Source organism: Babylonia areolata, chromosome 18, assembly GCF_041734735.1.
Source record: "Babylonia areolata isolate BAREFJ2019XMU chromosome 18, ASM4173473v1, whole genome shotgun sequence".
Taxonomy (NCBI): domain Eukaryota; kingdom Metazoa; phylum Mollusca; class Gastropoda; order Neogastropoda; family Buccinidae; genus Babylonia; species Babylonia areolata.
The window spans coordinates 33,376,710-33,392,988 of NC_134893.1; the positions used below are offsets into that span (position 1 = coordinate 33,376,710).

The 16,279-nt window shown below is 39.9% G+C and overlaps 1 protein-coding gene across 1 annotated transcript in view; it reads right to left on the minus strand.

Annotated features, from left to right (window-relative positions):
• LOC143292695 (isovaleryl-CoA dehydrogenase, mitochondrial-like) overlaps positions 1-16,259 on the minus strand; it is a 21,218-nt gene extending 4,959 nt beyond the window's left edge. Inside the window, exons 1-10 of the mRNA XM_076603205.1 lie at positions 16,100-16,259; positions 12,393-12,482; positions 11,311-11,362; positions 9,299-9,468; positions 8,043-8,136; positions 5,368-5,504; positions 4,352-4,448; positions 3,389-3,482; positions 2,172-2,253; positions 356-460 (exon numbers count right to left, since the gene is read on the minus strand). Of these exons, the coding sequence (XP_076459320.1) occupies positions 356-460; positions 2,172-2,253; positions 3,389-3,482; positions 4,352-4,448; positions 5,368-5,504; positions 8,043-8,136; positions 9,299-9,468; positions 11,311-11,362; positions 12,393-12,482; positions 16,100-16,231 (1,053 nt within the window). The 5' untranslated portion in view covers positions 16,232-16,259. The remainder of the gene's footprint in view (positions 1-355; positions 461-2,171; positions 2,254-3,388; positions 3,483-4,351; positions 4,449-5,367; positions 5,505-8,042; positions 8,137-9,298; positions 9,469-11,310; positions 11,363-12,392; positions 12,483-16,099) is intronic.
• Between the last annotated feature and the right edge of the window lie 20 nt (positions 16,260-16,279).

The following is a 16,279-nucleotide window of genomic DNA, read 5'->3' on the forward strand; positions in this document are numbered from 1 at the left end:
CCACATGATTATGCCCTTCCTGCTAACTATATTCAGTGGCACCAAAGTCAAATGAAACAAAGGCAACAAAAGATTGTAAAACTATCACCAAAAACACCAACAAAAGAACAAGAAGAATTTCAAGAATGGATTTTAAAAAATTCAAACTTTGGAACTTCCACTCAAAACATGAACAATAAGAACAAGATGCATTTCACAAGTGGTGTCAGAGAAATCAAAATCTAGAACGACCGTAAAAACATAAACAGTTAAGTAAACAAGAAGAAAATGAATGATGTTATAGAATTCAAACAATGATATATGAAAGGACAGAACATAAAAACACAAAATGAAAAAAAGCAGAAACCCGTCTCACCATGGGCACAATCTTTCCTTTCACCAAAGCACGGGCCGCATTGTAAGTGTACGACCGACTGGCGTTCAGTACTGTGTACATGTCAGCCATCTTGGCTTGGATCATCTGTACAACACACACACACACACACATAACATGCCATCAGATGCGTTACATTTCTCATGTTCTTCAGATTAATGTCTAATCATTTACACACACACACAAAAATCCATGCACAATGGAGCGAGAACCTAATACAATGTAAACTGTGCACAAAAAAGTTTTATAGAAAATAAAAAAAATATAAAAAAAGCAAATGTCAAAGTGGGCTAACAAATGCGTCTGCCTAGAAAGTGAGAGAATCTGAGTGAATCGCACACTCGGCTGTGTTTCTTGCTCAATGCAAAGAAAAGTGAAAATTGTCAACTTTTTCTTCTTATTATTCTTATGTGTTCGTGGGCTGCAACTCCCACGTTCACTCATATGTACATGAGTGGGCTTTTACGTATATGACTGTTTTTTACCCCGCCATGTAGGCAGCCATACTCCGTTTTCAGGAGGGGGGGGGGAGGGCTGCATGCTGGGTATGTTCTTGTTTCTATAACCCACCGAACGCTGACATGGATTACAGGATCTTTAACGTGCGTATTTGATCTTTTGTGTGTGTATACACATGAAGGGGGTTCAGGCACTAGCAGGTCTGCACATATGTTGACCTGGAGGATCGGAAAAATCTCCACCTTTTACCCACCAGGTGCCGTTACCGAGATTCGAACCCGGGATCCTCAGATTGAAAGTCCAATGCTTTAACCACTCAGCTATTGCGCCAGTCGCCGACCTTATCAATAGTTAACATTTTCGAGTGATGGCCTAGCGGTAATGCGTCTGCTTAAAAAACAATAGAATCTGAGCACAGGGGATCCAGTCCCACACTTGACAGTATTTTCTCCCCCTGCCCTAAACCTTCAGAGGTGGTCTGAACACAAGTCATTCCAATGAGATGATAAACTGAGATCCTGTGTGCAGCATATACTTAGCACATCTAAAAGAACCCATGGCAGCAAAAGCATTGTTCCTGACAAAAATTTGAAAAAAAATCCACTTTGATAGAAAAAAAAACCCTAACACTTGCAGGGACAAAAAAGAGAAGAAAAAAGAGAGAAAAAAAAAGTGGAGGTGGCTGCACTGCAGTGATACACTCTCTCCACAGACAGCAGACCAAATTTCACACAAAGATATTTGTTGTGAGAAAGAGTAATACAGGCGCAATAGCCAAATGGTTATAACGTTGGACTTTAAATCTCAGGATCCCGGGTTCAAATCTCGGTGACAGCACCTGGTGGGTAAAGGGTGGAGATTTTTCCAATCTCCTAGGTCAATATATCTGCAGACCTGCTAGTGCCTGAACCCCCTTCGTGTGTATATGCATGCAGAAGATCAAATATGCACATTATAGATCCGTAATCCATGTCAGTCTTCAGTGGGTTATGGAAACAAGAACATACCCAGCATGCACACCCCTGAAAACGGAGTATGGTTGCCTACATGGCAGGGTAAATAAACAAAACGGTCATACATGTAAAATGTTACATGTCTGGCTGAGTGTGTATGTGTGCATGCCTGAAATCTGATTGAATGACACAGGAAACAAATGATGAGCGCCCAGTGGCAGCTGTCAGTCGGCTTTACCCAGGTAGGCAGCCTGCTGTGCAAATGACCCCATACTTGTAAAGCGCTTAGAGCTTGGTCTCCGACCGAGGATAGGTGCTATATAAGTATCCATATCAATCAATCAATCAAACAATACGATGCAATTTTGCGTGAGCAGCAACCTTACCTGGAAATGTCCAATTTTTGAGCCGAAAGCGTCGCGCTGGTGAGCATAACTGAAAGCCAGGTCACAGCAGGCCTGCATGACTCTGTGTGGAACAAACGAGCAAACAGGAGATAAGCAGTCTGAGTGATGACAGGAGAGAAAAAAACAGTGCATCTCAAAACAGCAAAGTGAAAGCACATGTGGGAGGAGCAATCAGCTTTCTCTGTTCCCTGTTGCGCGTGTGTGTGTGTGTTGTGTGTTGTGTTGTGCTGTGTGTGTGTGTGTGTGTGTGTGTGTGTGTGTGTGCGCGCGCGCGCGCATGCATTCAAGTATGTGTGTATGCGTGTATACATGTGCATGTGTGTCTGAACTGAACCAGTATGTGTGTGAGAGAGAGAGAGTAAAGGAGCACAAAGATGTCTGAAAGAGAGAGAGAAAAAAATTACACCTAAATTCAGGTTTTCTCAATAAGTCACTACAAATCGGCGGCAATACCTGTAGACCTCACGTTTTTACCATTAATGGAGCTTCTCACCGCACCATATACTGCATGCACATGCTCACGCCAAATAAAGCACTGTAAATATACACAATCATACACATACACAACTGCACCATTAAAACCACCACAGCTGAGTGCAACACACATCGAAAGAAGATGTGTAACAGCCAAGCGGTCAGGGCACTGAACTATCAATCTGAGGTTTCTGCGTTTGAACCCAAGTATAGAGACAACTGGTGTGTTAGTCCATGCTTTCTCTCAAGACACAATCTTTCAAGCACATTGAGAGAAAGTGTGGCATACATTCTCGCAATCCAACATTTTATCATAAAGTCAGATAAAAACATGGCTCCCCCCACACCCCCAAATCACCCCCTTTTCTCTCAAAACGAGGAATTGCAAGAAAGCGAGGGCTAACATGGTGCATTTAAAGGTGGAGACTCAGTAGTGTTGTTTTTGCCCTTAATGTGGATACACATGCTGACGATCAAAATAATACTCAGGTTAAAGGTCCTGTTAGTGTTCAGTGGGTTATGGCAACATGAACATACCAAAAATGTGCGTGCACACACACACACACACACACACATACACATACAAACACACACACACATGCACACACACACACACATTCACTTCATGTTCACACCCCCAACACACAAAAAGCACAAAAAGGCAAAAATGATTTTTTTAAAACCAAATAAAAACCCAACAATCAACACTGTCAGCAGCTTACCCAAGTGGTCCCCCGGTGAGCACAAGTCTTTCAATGTCAAGGCCGCTGAAGAGGACGTACACCCCTTTGTTCTTCTTTCCGAGCATTTGGGATGCTGGGCGTGAGGAGGCAGCCATGGTGGCACAGGAACGTGACAAAACACACATGGAACACGCACAGTCAGACAGCGTCATATATCAAACAATCCACCAGACAAAGCTAGACTAGTACAGAAGTCTTATGTGAGCTGCGATATTTTCTCAGCCAAAACCAGTTATTGCCACTACTATGGTGAACGTTCCTTCTTCTTTGCTGCTCCTCACATCTGGAACAACCTCCCTCATCATATATCTGTGCATCTGATTCTATTTCTGCTTTTCGCTCATCATTAAAAACTTAACTTTTTAAAACCTGTCTGTAAGCACTCTCGGCTTCCTTGTTCTCCAACACCACCCATGTCAGCTCACTTTGGATGTATGAAGAGTGGAAAAGGGAGAATGGGTGGGGGGGCAAGGGGGGGGGGGGGTTGGGAAAGAGTGGTCATGAATGATTTATGTAACTTGTAAAATTTTTCTTTCGTGTAAATTGCCCTGAGCTCTTAGAGAGAAAGGGCGCTATATAAATTTACATTATTACTATTATTCTTGTTACTGGGTACATGCAACTATTCATCCAAGTGGTTATGTGTGTGTGTGTGTGTGTGTGTGTGTGTGTGTGTGTGTGTGTATCTTTGTGTCTGTGAATGTGTGTGAGTATTGTGTATGTGTGTAACAGGTCTGTATCATAAGTGTGTCTTGAAAGCCATGCCTCCTTGTTCTTTCTCTCCCCCCCCCCCCCCCCAACCCCTCCATGCTTCAAACAGTCTAAAATCTTTAAGGATCCCTATTCCGTGGATTTTCAGTGCTGCTGACAAACAAAAAAATCTGCACCTTCGTACTTTAGAATTCAATGCCATTGAAATATTATACAAGCCTTTCCACTCACCTGGCACCTTGCAGTCTTCAAAGATCAGCTCTGACGTGTTGGACCCTCGCATACCCAGCTTGTCGAGCTTCAGTCCAGGTCTGAAACCCTCCATGCCCTGAAACACAGGTTATCTGAACTGTTTAAACTATCTTCCTCTGTGTGTGTGTGTGTGTGTGTGTGTGTGTGTGTGTGTGTGTGAGCTGGTGATCAACTTCATTCCTTATACAAACACATACACATTATGTTGGATGTGTCTGAATTATAAGTACTAACACTTACAACAAATACACCACACAGACACACAAGTACTCTCTACTCCATTTCTCACATGCACACCACACAGACACAAACAAGGACACACACAAGGACACATGGAAACACACACACACACACACACACACACACACACACACACATAAAGTAACCCTTCCTCATTACCAGAGAATAAATGTTCCCACCATAATTTACCCAATAAACAAAACGAATCAAACTTCCCTTCAGTGCTGAGGCATCCAACCAATTGCATTCAGCATTTTTACCTCTTAACTGCTGCTACTGAGTATATCATTAGTGAAGGGCTGCCACCTCACTCAGATCAGACAGAGCTTACAGGTCAGGACGTCAGTGAAGGGCTGCCACCTCACTGAGATAAGACAGAGCTTACAAGTCAGGACGTCAGTGAAGGGCTGCCACCTCACTGAGATAAGACAGAGCTTACAAGTCAGGACGTCAGTGAAGGGCTGCCACCTCACTGAGATAAGACTGAGCTTACAAGTCAGGACGTCAGTGAAGGGCTGTCACCTCACGGAGATAAGACTGAACTTACAAGTCAGGACGTCAGTCACTGTTCTCTATTTTGACTTCTTCCTCCCGGTACAGCATTACCTTTGTTAAGCAAACTCAACAGCACCTCTTAAAAGCAACAAAAGGTGGTCAATGCACTTCAGGTTCGTTCCACACTGATGAGTCATTTCACAAGGTTCATCAACACAGGGGTTAAAGGAGGAGGAGGAAGAGGAGGAGTGGAAAGGTACCTTTTCAATCAGGAAAGCTGTGATGCCATGCTGAGGCTTGTCAGCAGTCAAGTCTGTTTTAGCGTACACCACCAGCACATCAGCATCAGGGCCGTTGGTGATCCAGAACTTGTTGCCATTCAGAACGTAGTAGTCACCTGCGTGTCGGAACAGTGATGTTTAACCCCTTGAATGCTGCTGACGAGTATGCTCATCAGTGAAGGGCTCTCTAAGAAAAGACTGGGCTTACAGGTCAGGATGTCAGTCACCACTCTTCATCTAGACTTCTTCCTCTTGGGAGTGTATTAGTTTTCTTCACCAAAATCAATGACACAATTTAAAAGAACACAAAAAGTAGTACAATGCACTTCATGTTCATGACATACTGGTATCATTCAACCAAGCTTCAGAAGTTGTGGGGTTAAAGAAATATTCATAATGAAGTACAGTAAAGTTCGGTCTATTGAGCGCACTGGTATATAAGCCGCACCCACTAAATTCTGGAAAAAATTGAACTTCATACACACATATGGCGCACTGGCTGATAAGCCGCACTTATTTCCGGTACCGGAACACATACTGATACTACAGAAAAGGTGTCAATACTGTAGGTTATGAAATAAACACAAGCGGGAACAACACAAAGAAAAGCAAGCGAAAATACTGCTAGTGCCACAAAAAATAAAATAAAATAAATAAACACAACGAAAATAAGATCCATAATTTAGGGATAGTCACATTTATTCAACATCATCCTGCTCACTGAATCCACCGAAATCTTCGTCTTCAGTGTCCGAGTTGAAGAGAACCAGCACAGCTTCCTCCAACATCTTGTCACTGACTTCAGCCTCGCTTTCACTTCATGAACATGAACGCAAAGTGGAGGTCGCTGCTGGTTCGCCGCTTGCACTGTCGTCTGCTAGGTCGATCATCTTTAATTTGAAGGCTGCATTATAGGCATTTCGTCGTGTTTTCAGCATGATGAGGGTGTATGCTTGAGCAGAGTAGAACTGAATGCTGATATGAAAGCTTTAATGTGTGGGGATTTGATTTATAAAACGTGAACAGTTAGCACACTATCATGAAGCTCATCCAAAAATTCATGGACAGAAATCATGATTTTGGTGAGTTGAAGGGCAGCTAAGAATAGACGAGAACGTGACACTTCCAGGATCGTTAAAATCCTCAAATAAGCCGCATCATTGTATAAGCCGCAGAGGTTGAAGCTGGGGTAAAAAGTCGTGGCTTATAGACCAAACCCCTCCTCCCCCCTTCACACACACACACACAAAACTGAAAGTGAATGATCTGAAATCCCCATGTCTACAACAGTACAAGGAACGTTAACCAATTCTTGTTATCATTATGAACATTAACAAGTCTAGTTTTCCAATTTTTCTAAACTGAACAGTGCTCCTGCAAGGTTGGGTGAATGTGGGAGTGGGTTTTGGTGTGTGTGTGTGTGTGTATGGGAGTGATGGTTGGGGACATGTGAGTGACAGACTGCGCTAACATATGCAGGTGCTTCATGTGTCTGTGTGATGTGTGTGTGGTTTGAACATCTTATTCAATTAAACCACATTGCAGTATATATCAGTAAGTTATAGCTTAAATTCATACTCTAAGATATGGCATGGACACAAGACAAGCTGCTACCTGGAGGTATTGTCAATAATAACAGAAATGGAAAGGAAAATCAATACTGAGAAGAAAAAACATAACCCCTAGGCTGCCTATATGATGAGATGTATGCTTTGCTGCCACAATGACAAGATAACTGGTCATCGAAATATTCTGACTTTTCCCTGGTTTGCATTGTGTTTGTTGACAAAAATACTGGTAGCTTTAGCTTGGGGAATCTTTCTAGATTCTATTCTAGATTTTCTAGAAACCCTATCTACGTCATGAGACAGTCCTTTATTTGAACGTTTTGGTTGGGTTACTGTCACAGTGTTTGCCTGGCTCCTCTCCTCGCTTGCTCAACAAAATGTCGGACAACATGCTCAAGACATACAATCATGGTGCACTAAATCAACCAAGATTGCTTTCTTTAGCTGATGCTCAGAAAGAATTGAAGAGTAAATTTGAAGGAGAAGACAGTGATGAACTTTTATCGGATGATTTGATAGAAAATAAAGTGAGCAAATAAGAGATTGGCCAAGATACGACTATCAGTGACTGTACAGCTGTAGCAGATGACAGAAAGTGACCGAATTATTAGCAAGACACAGTGTGAGCAATTTTCTTGGCACTCAGCCAACGCGGTCTGATGAGAACTGAATGCACAATGCATTGTGTATCTGTCTCTTTTTTTTATATTGTGGTTGTTCTAGTATAATTTGTGTTCAGGTATTATCCATTTGTCCAGAAAATATATTTTAGTGCAAATTACCTGACTAATGTTTGTAACCCACTGAACGCCGACATGGATTATAGGATCTTTAATGTGCGTATTTGATATTCTGTTTGTGTATACACACAAAGGCACAAGCAGGTCTGCACATATGATGACCTACAGAAAAATCTCCACCCTTTACCCACCAGGCGCCGTTACAGAGATACAAACCCGGAACCCCCAGATTGAAAGTCCCTCTCTTTAACCACTCAGCTATCGCGCCCATTAAGTATCAATGATAATAATAATAATCATTACTAGGGTAATATCTGGATTAAATCAGCAAACAATGTTTACTTGCCTTTCTTCTCTGCCTTCAGCCTCATGGACACCACATCAGAACCGCTGTTGGCTTCACTCATGGCCAGAGCCCCCACTGATTCCCCACTAATCAACTGCACATTCAGTCATCAATATTTCATATTGATCACAGCTATATGCAAAACAAACTGATCCATAGTTAACTGATATTCATATCCATCAAACAATCACACGCAGATAAAATTGATCCATCACTGATCAATATTTTATACCCATCCAACTATCACACACAAAGCAAACTGATCCAGCGCTCACGAAATAATGTTAAAAGAATAGAGAGCTGAAAAGCAAAAGAGGAATGGAAATATAAAGCAGTAATGTTGATGGCTGCCGGAAAAAGAGGGCGCTAGTCAGGGATGTAAAGGGGAGGTAACCTACTTCGGAAGATTATCGGCCGTAGTTACTTTCATTTTCTCCGCATAGGCGAGCAGTAGTTTGCACAGGACAGGAATCAGACCCCTGCCGGAGTCTGCACTAGTGGGTCACGGTTAAGTATGTGTAGTTAAACAATCACTTTTCTTTATTTCCAACAGTAATGTCAGTCTGTCTGTAACAATTTGTTTTTCATTTCCGATAAATTTGTTGCAAAACATACTTCTGTCAGTGTATCTCAAAACCCATTCCTGTATGTGAAAGCTTCATTAACATCACAGTAATTTTTTTTGTTTAGCATCTTACTGAAAAGTAGTTTACCAGCAGCAAACTTTTCTGTCAATTGTAAATCACATGAAAACTAAACAGCAGCTGATTACTCTGTATCTTGAAATTGAATCAAAAGTAGTGTTGACACTTCTTCCATATCTTGATGGCATAGTTCAATTTATTTCAAAAAGCCAGCTAGAGCCATGCTCTTGAGGTGATTTCGATTTACAAGAAAAAATACTGATCTAATATCAAATTACAGCTGCTTCATACTCAAGCATTATCTTTATCAATGGGATGGTCATAAAGATAGTATAAAAATTTACCATACTACCTATCATTTTTTTTTTTTTAAACATGTAATTCCTATCTTAAAATCTCTGTCTCACTCACATGCACACACGCATGCATGCACGCACACACACACGCATGCACGGACAAACTACTAAAACAGATTGAACTCTCAAACTCATTCAGCTTACACATGAGTCAAACAAAAAGTATTAAAGAAAAAACAAACTTATAAAATAAAAAAAACAACACCTACAACAAAACACAAAAAAAAGACACCAGCATCCAACATGCTTGCTTCACCTTAGGCAGATACTTTGCTTTCTGTTCCTCACTGCCATTTCGCACTATCTGGTTCAGACACAGGTTTGAGTGAGCACCATAGCTCAAGGCGACAGCTGCTGATGCTCGAGACATCTCTTCCATGATCAACAGGTGGTCCAGGTAACTCAAGTCGGAGCCACCGTACTCAGCTGCCCAACAGAAACAATTTGTTGTGTAAAGCAAAACACCTGTGCCTGTAAGACATCACCTGACGTCCTGCTCAAAGTGTTGCCATAGTGCCTATAAGACATCCACTAACATCCTGCATCTATTTCGATTTTTCCAGCATTGGAGTTGGTACAGTGAACATACATAGACTCGGAATAGTTACTTTAAGGTGTCTGGATTATAAACACATTATCTAAATGAGCATTCTTCAAGTAAAAGACCCCTTTTTTCTCAATAATGATTTGCTGACTGGACCACTTGGAGAGTATGTCAAGAGGATTTGCCTCACATGCAAAAAAGGTGTCGGACATTTTGTCAAGTGAAGACCGTGGATTTACAAAAATTCACAAGCTGTGCGGATGATTATGATGAGTTTGACGATGAGAGAGAGATCTATCTTGTCTTTTGATTCCCTTGAACTTCAAGATGATGGTGATGACAATGATAGTGTCAAAACTGCAACATTTGACATTTTCTACAGTCCATCTATATCCAGTGAACACCATGTTTGAGTTGGTGATCATGACTGACAGTGAAGGCATGGTACTTTCACATGATTTGAGAAGGGAGGGGGAGGAGGAGTGGTGTAAGACGATAGGTCAAAGGCCAGACAAGACGGCATGTATGGAGGCATTGCCCCATCTGTCAGAGAACTGTCTGTTCACAGCGTTCAACTGCTGGGAATAACAACAGCCAATAATCCACGAAACCCAGGGTTGACAGATGATAGACAGGAATCCAGGAATCATGTGGTTTTTTTACACGCTTTTTGTCGCTGATTAGTTGACTGACTTCTTTTTTATAGGAGGCAAACCGGATGCACAGCAGACATGTCCATGGCTGTTTTACAACAAGGAGGATGGGAATATCATCAAGGAGCATTCTTATCTAAAGGGGAACGCTCTTTTGTGCACAAAAAAAAAAAAAAAAAAAAATTAAAAAGCTTAATGGCTCATTTTCTAAGAAACATGATTGACTTTTTTCCATCTTGACTGAACCCATGTTGTGGTTACTAGGACAGCTATTCACTTACATGACTACAACAGTACAAGAGTTGTGACTTATCATAAATTTATAAGCCTTTTTTTTTTTCCTACAGGTATAATTAGACAATGAGTATGCCATTCCAGCTGCATTTTGGGGGGGATTTTTTTTTGGTGGAGGGGGGGTGGGTTCTGGGGAAGTGGAAATAAGACAGGAAAAAAAATATTCACTCTGAAATGCCTGAATAGTCATCAACATACAAAAGAATTTGGGTGGGGGGGGGGGGGGGGGGGGCACCCAGATTTTAAATCCACACTCATTTTCTTTAAGTTTAAGAAAGAAAGAAAAGACAGTTATGTGGTGCAGAGAAATGGGGAAAGCTTACTGCTACATACAAGTACACAAATACTTACGTTTGATACTTGTCCATATCCACCCTCTTTACATATTCATGAGATTATGAACTCTTGGTATATATCTTCCTTTTTTTTTCTTTCCCCCAGTTCTGTCAAACACTTATGACTTTACTGCATTTACAAGTACTTTTACTTTTAAGAAGGGTGAGGCACATGAGTACATCATATTACATGTGACTGTGAGTGAAATGTTATACTATTGTCTACAGTTATTTCACTTCAGATAAATCTAGTGTATTTTCCCTACAGTAAAAATTGCATAAATGTATCTTTCATGCCATGACTCTTCTATGACTTGAGTTTACATCGATGGCATAATATGGACACATTCCCAACCGTAAAATTTTCATACACAATGCAGAAGCTTAATTTACACATAAACTAAGACAAAAACTGGTAAAGAACAAGAACTAAAAAGTTTACCTGGAGCAGTAGCACCAAGCAGTCCCATCTCTCCACATTTCAACCAGAAATCCTGTACAATCACAACAATAAGGTGTAATATGTGTGTGTGTGTGTGTGTGTGTGTGTGTGTGTGTGTGCGCGCGCGCGCGTGCAACAACAGATGATAATGAGACCTCTGGAGTCAGGTTTCATCACTGCAGTAAATGCAATTTAAATTAAATTGAATCCTGGAACAACAGCAACAAATAGTTGCACAGATGTTGATTTGGGGGGAACTTAAATTCTTACTTGTGTGTGCAAGGTCTGTAAGTCACTAAGTGTAACTTTTTTTTTTCACAGGCTTATGTCACATTTTCATTATAAAAAAACAACAAAACAAAACAAAACAGACAGAGACAGCAAGAGAGAAAGACTCACGGAGAGAGAGAGAGAGAGAGAGAGAGAGAGATTGATTCCAGATGGTTTCTTCATGTAGGCCTAGGACCCTTATGAAGGGGTATGTGTACATTCTTTTTTTTCCTTTCTTTTTTAATATTTTTTATAAACATCACATTACAATGCATGTGAACAACAAGACACTCAATCAAACAAAACTATGAGTAACACAGTGCAATGGTTTGGTATGTAGAACAGTAAAATGTCACAAAGTAGCAATTTCTCTGAATTTGAAAGCTTTAAATATGAAATTCAGGAGTGGTTGATGACATTAGTAAGTCCCATTTCAAACATAACAGGTTGTCTATTCAGGTGGAATAAATTCATTTTCAATGTTCTGAAGAGATGGACAACAAAGAACAAAGTGTATCGCATTATCTTGTGAGTCTTTACATAATGGACAAATCAAATGTACCTGTTCTGTATCCATAAACTGTATAATGATGGACCACTAATTCTGAAATACATGAGAGAGAGAGAAAGAGAACAAGAGAGAGAGAGAGAGAGAGAGAGAGAGAGAGAGAGAGAGAGAGAGAGAGAGAGAGAGAGAGAGAGAGAGAGAGACAAGAGAGAGAGAGAGAGAGAAAGAGAGAGAGAGATGGATGATTGGGTTATTTGATGGATGAATGGATAGACAGATTAGATAGATAGATATGAATCATTACCTTCATGCCAGCAAATGTATTTGTTTTGTCAATCTCATCAGCCTTGGGTGCCAGTTCCTTCTGACAGAACTGGAATACGCTTTCCCTCAACTAAACAAAATCAGAACAATTCATAAACATAAATATATATATATATAGAGAGAGAGAGAGAGAGAGAGAGAGATAGACAGATAGATAGATAGATAGATAGATAGATATATATGACAAATTGTATATGACAAAATGATGAAAAAAAAAAACATGTAAGTGAGTGAACATATGCTCATGATTTTTTTTTTTCAGTCCAGAGTGTGTGGCTGGTAGTCTTTGTTATTGCTGATTTTGTTGTAAATTTGTTATTGTTGTCGTTTCAGATTCAAAATAAATACTCAAGTACACAATCAAGTGCATGCCCAATAGGGACAACAATCTGCCCACCAACAGAAGCAGTGAATAATGAATAAAGAATTTTTTTTTTAAACAACAACAAAAATGCTGGCTTTGCAAATAGCACAAGTAATTGAAGGCAATTCCCTTTTATCCTTGCTCTTTCATGAGCCACCTGATGAAGGTGGAACGTTTTGAAGCACCAGCTGTCTTTATAATAACCCTCTAGGAATGCTTTCAAGTTTGTCATTTCCATGGCTACTCTCAGTCTCTTGCCCAATTTTTCAATGAAGATTTTTTTTTCAACTGTATAATTGTTATTATATGAGTCATCCATTCAGCACATGATGGGTTCTTTTATTTTATCATAATAAACTTTATACCATCAGCATTTTAATTAAAATGTCCATTTTTTAGTATGGTTTGGTGTCACTGTCAGGCAAGAGAGAAAAAGTATTCATGTTGATCAAATGCCACTGGTGTCACTATCTATTCACGGTGGCTACTTGCTCTCTGTGTTAAAACCCGATCCTTCGGTGATTCTTCCTGTTCTTATTCAGCTCCATATGTCTGGAACAGTTTACCTCACGATCTTCGCCACTCTCCTTCATTTCAATCTCTCAAAACTGGTCTTAAAACACATCTTTTTGAAAACGCCTATCCATAGACCTTCATACCTTTCAGTTATCAACCATGCAAACTCTCTCTCTTTCGTTGTGTGTGTGCATGTGTGTGTGTGTGTAATTATGTAATACGCGTAGTCTCTGAATCTGTTTTATATCATTGTGCGCTAAATCACTATTTTTCTTCTTCTTTTTTTGTGTGAGTTATTGCGCGCGCGCGTGTGTGTGTGTTTGATGTTTATTGTAAAGAGCTTTGAGCTCTCTTTAAGGGAGGAAAGCGCTCAACTATTGTCCATTATTATTATTATTATTAAAAAGTATTCATGTTAATCAAATGCCAGTCTGTTGAATCAATATGTAGATGTCAGTTCGTTATAGACAAGAAAGTAAAATATTCAAGTTACATTACAGAATTCAAATCTGTTGAATAAGTATGTTCATGTCAGGTCATTCTTTGAAATGGGTTCTGACTGTTGGACAGATGTTGGACAAAGCAGATGTGATTGTGCATAAAGTCATTTGTGGAATATGTGTTATTTTCTGTAATATTTTCTAATCTGTCAGCATCAATAAAGGCTCTGAAAGATATGTAGAGAGGGAAGCACTTGACATCAGCAACGACATCAATGGGTTTATATCATAGGAATTCAAAACATTAATTACAAAGAAAAACGAATATACCATATTTGGCAGATATCTAACAATATGTGTTTGAAAAGAAAGAAAAAAATCCTTCTGCAGAGCCTGTTCACTAATTCTCACCAGCTAACAACTCTAATCGGCCAACACAAAGCAGGTGAATATAATTTTTCTTCCCCTTGTTTCCCTAAATTTAAAGTTGTTGTTTTTATAAAATAATAAATCTAAACGGCTGCTTTCAATTCGAATGATGACAAGATCAGCGCATTAGCTGAAGTTTCAATGGCTAAATACATCCAGCTGCGTGTGTTACAAAATCTAGTTCAGGAGCAAGAGTGCAAAAACAAACAAGGACAGTAACTCTGGCTCCTATAAGAGCACACAATTTCAATCCAATGGTATGGTTTGTGCTTTACACCAGCTTAAAATTCTATGTTCTATTTGTTTGTTAATATATAATGTTTCTAGTGTTGTTACTGTGTTAAGTACTGTTACATGGTATTAGTACCAATTTTCATCTGGATTTCAGCTCTCTCTCTCTCTCTTTTTCTTTTTTTTTAAAGTTAGATTCAAAACAGGCAACAGTGTGCGTGCCAACAGAGAGAGTGACAGCAATATACCACACTGCATTTCAATAATTTTCATGGGTTACTGGAACTTATGCTGGTGCATATCTAAGATAATTTTACTTCTATTCTGCATGTCTTTGAGGCCAGAGGTTTGGATCCTTGTAAAGGTGTCAATTTGCTTGCCTCCAAGGTCAACATATGTGCAGGTCTGCTCATTCTGATGTTCTGGTTGACGCTTTTGTGCATGTTTTTATATGTTCTAAAGATCAAACAGACACATAAAAGCACACAATTTAGTAATCTTATCAGTGTTCGTTAGTTACAGAAATACCACTGCATGAGGGCTCAAATAATAAGATTGGGACAAGTTATGGAAACACCACTGCATGAGGGCTCAAACGATAAGATTGGGACCACACAGTTGAGGGCCATCCACTTCATGGAAATAGCTTTGAGAGAACTTGAATATTCTGACCAACACTGCAGGTGTCTGCATATCTCAGGTCTGGCTGATGCCAGGATATACTATCATATTACTGAAAGGAAGCACAAAATACAAACATTTGTGACATAGTCACAAAGCATAAATGGACCTCCACATCAGTACTGTCATCACTCTCGACATCATTAATCATCAGCTATAGAAAACAAAGCAATATCCACATTTTCTTCCCCTCAAGACGGAATGAGCAGTGTTCACAACAATGCGTGGACGTTCACTCTATCAGTCACACAGAGGGTGGAAGGGAAGAAATGTGGATATTGCTGAAAACAAACTGTAAAGGAAACACAAATTCAGCACATATCCACATCTGAAAACAGTTGTCTAGATGTGGGGGTGGGGGTAAAATTGTCAAAAACTAATAGTCATATACCTAAAAGTCCACAAGTTGTGGAAACTATTTTAGGGTGGAGTTGCAGCCCAATAATCCAGAAAATGAATGTAATGAGTATGCATTCTGCCTTTAAGCTTTCATAACAAAATGAAATGTCATTGTTAACAGAGCCAAACATCTGATGATCTAGGGAATGACACTAAGGATTAAGAAACAGTGACAGTGCTGAAATGTTCCAAAAACTAGTCCTGTGTATAAGACGAAAATGCCCTTTTATCGGCATGAAATCAGTATCACATAACTGTGGACTCTGATTCTCAGACACTGCATCACTACTGACTGTGATTCTCAGATATTGCATCAGTATCACCAGAACAAGTTCTGCTGGTGTACAATAACTGTAAGCACTGCTTAATTAAGACAAGCAAGGCTGCAACAGTGTGCACAAAGCTCATAACATAATGACATGCTTTGTGTAAACCACAACAGCGGGTTACTATATAATTCAATAAAATGTTAGTTGTCTATTGTTGATCACCGTCAAGGTCTTTTATCACTGACTGAACAACACAAATAAAATAGGCTAATATTACTAAGGCGACCTAGACATTTTTGTAAGTTTCATTTTCCATGCATATAATCCAAACTAGCCTACATTGCCTCTGAAAACTCACGTGTCTCTGCTCGTCGGTAAGGTCGAATAATTCATCATCAATAGGATAATATGAACTTGAGCGCACTGGCACATTTCGAAGAACATGCTTCGAAAGCACTGCTTTGACACATCGACCTAATGCCCTCGCCATTGCTTTTCGACGTTGTGACTGAGTGTTGTCTGCCCCTTTCAGTAATCG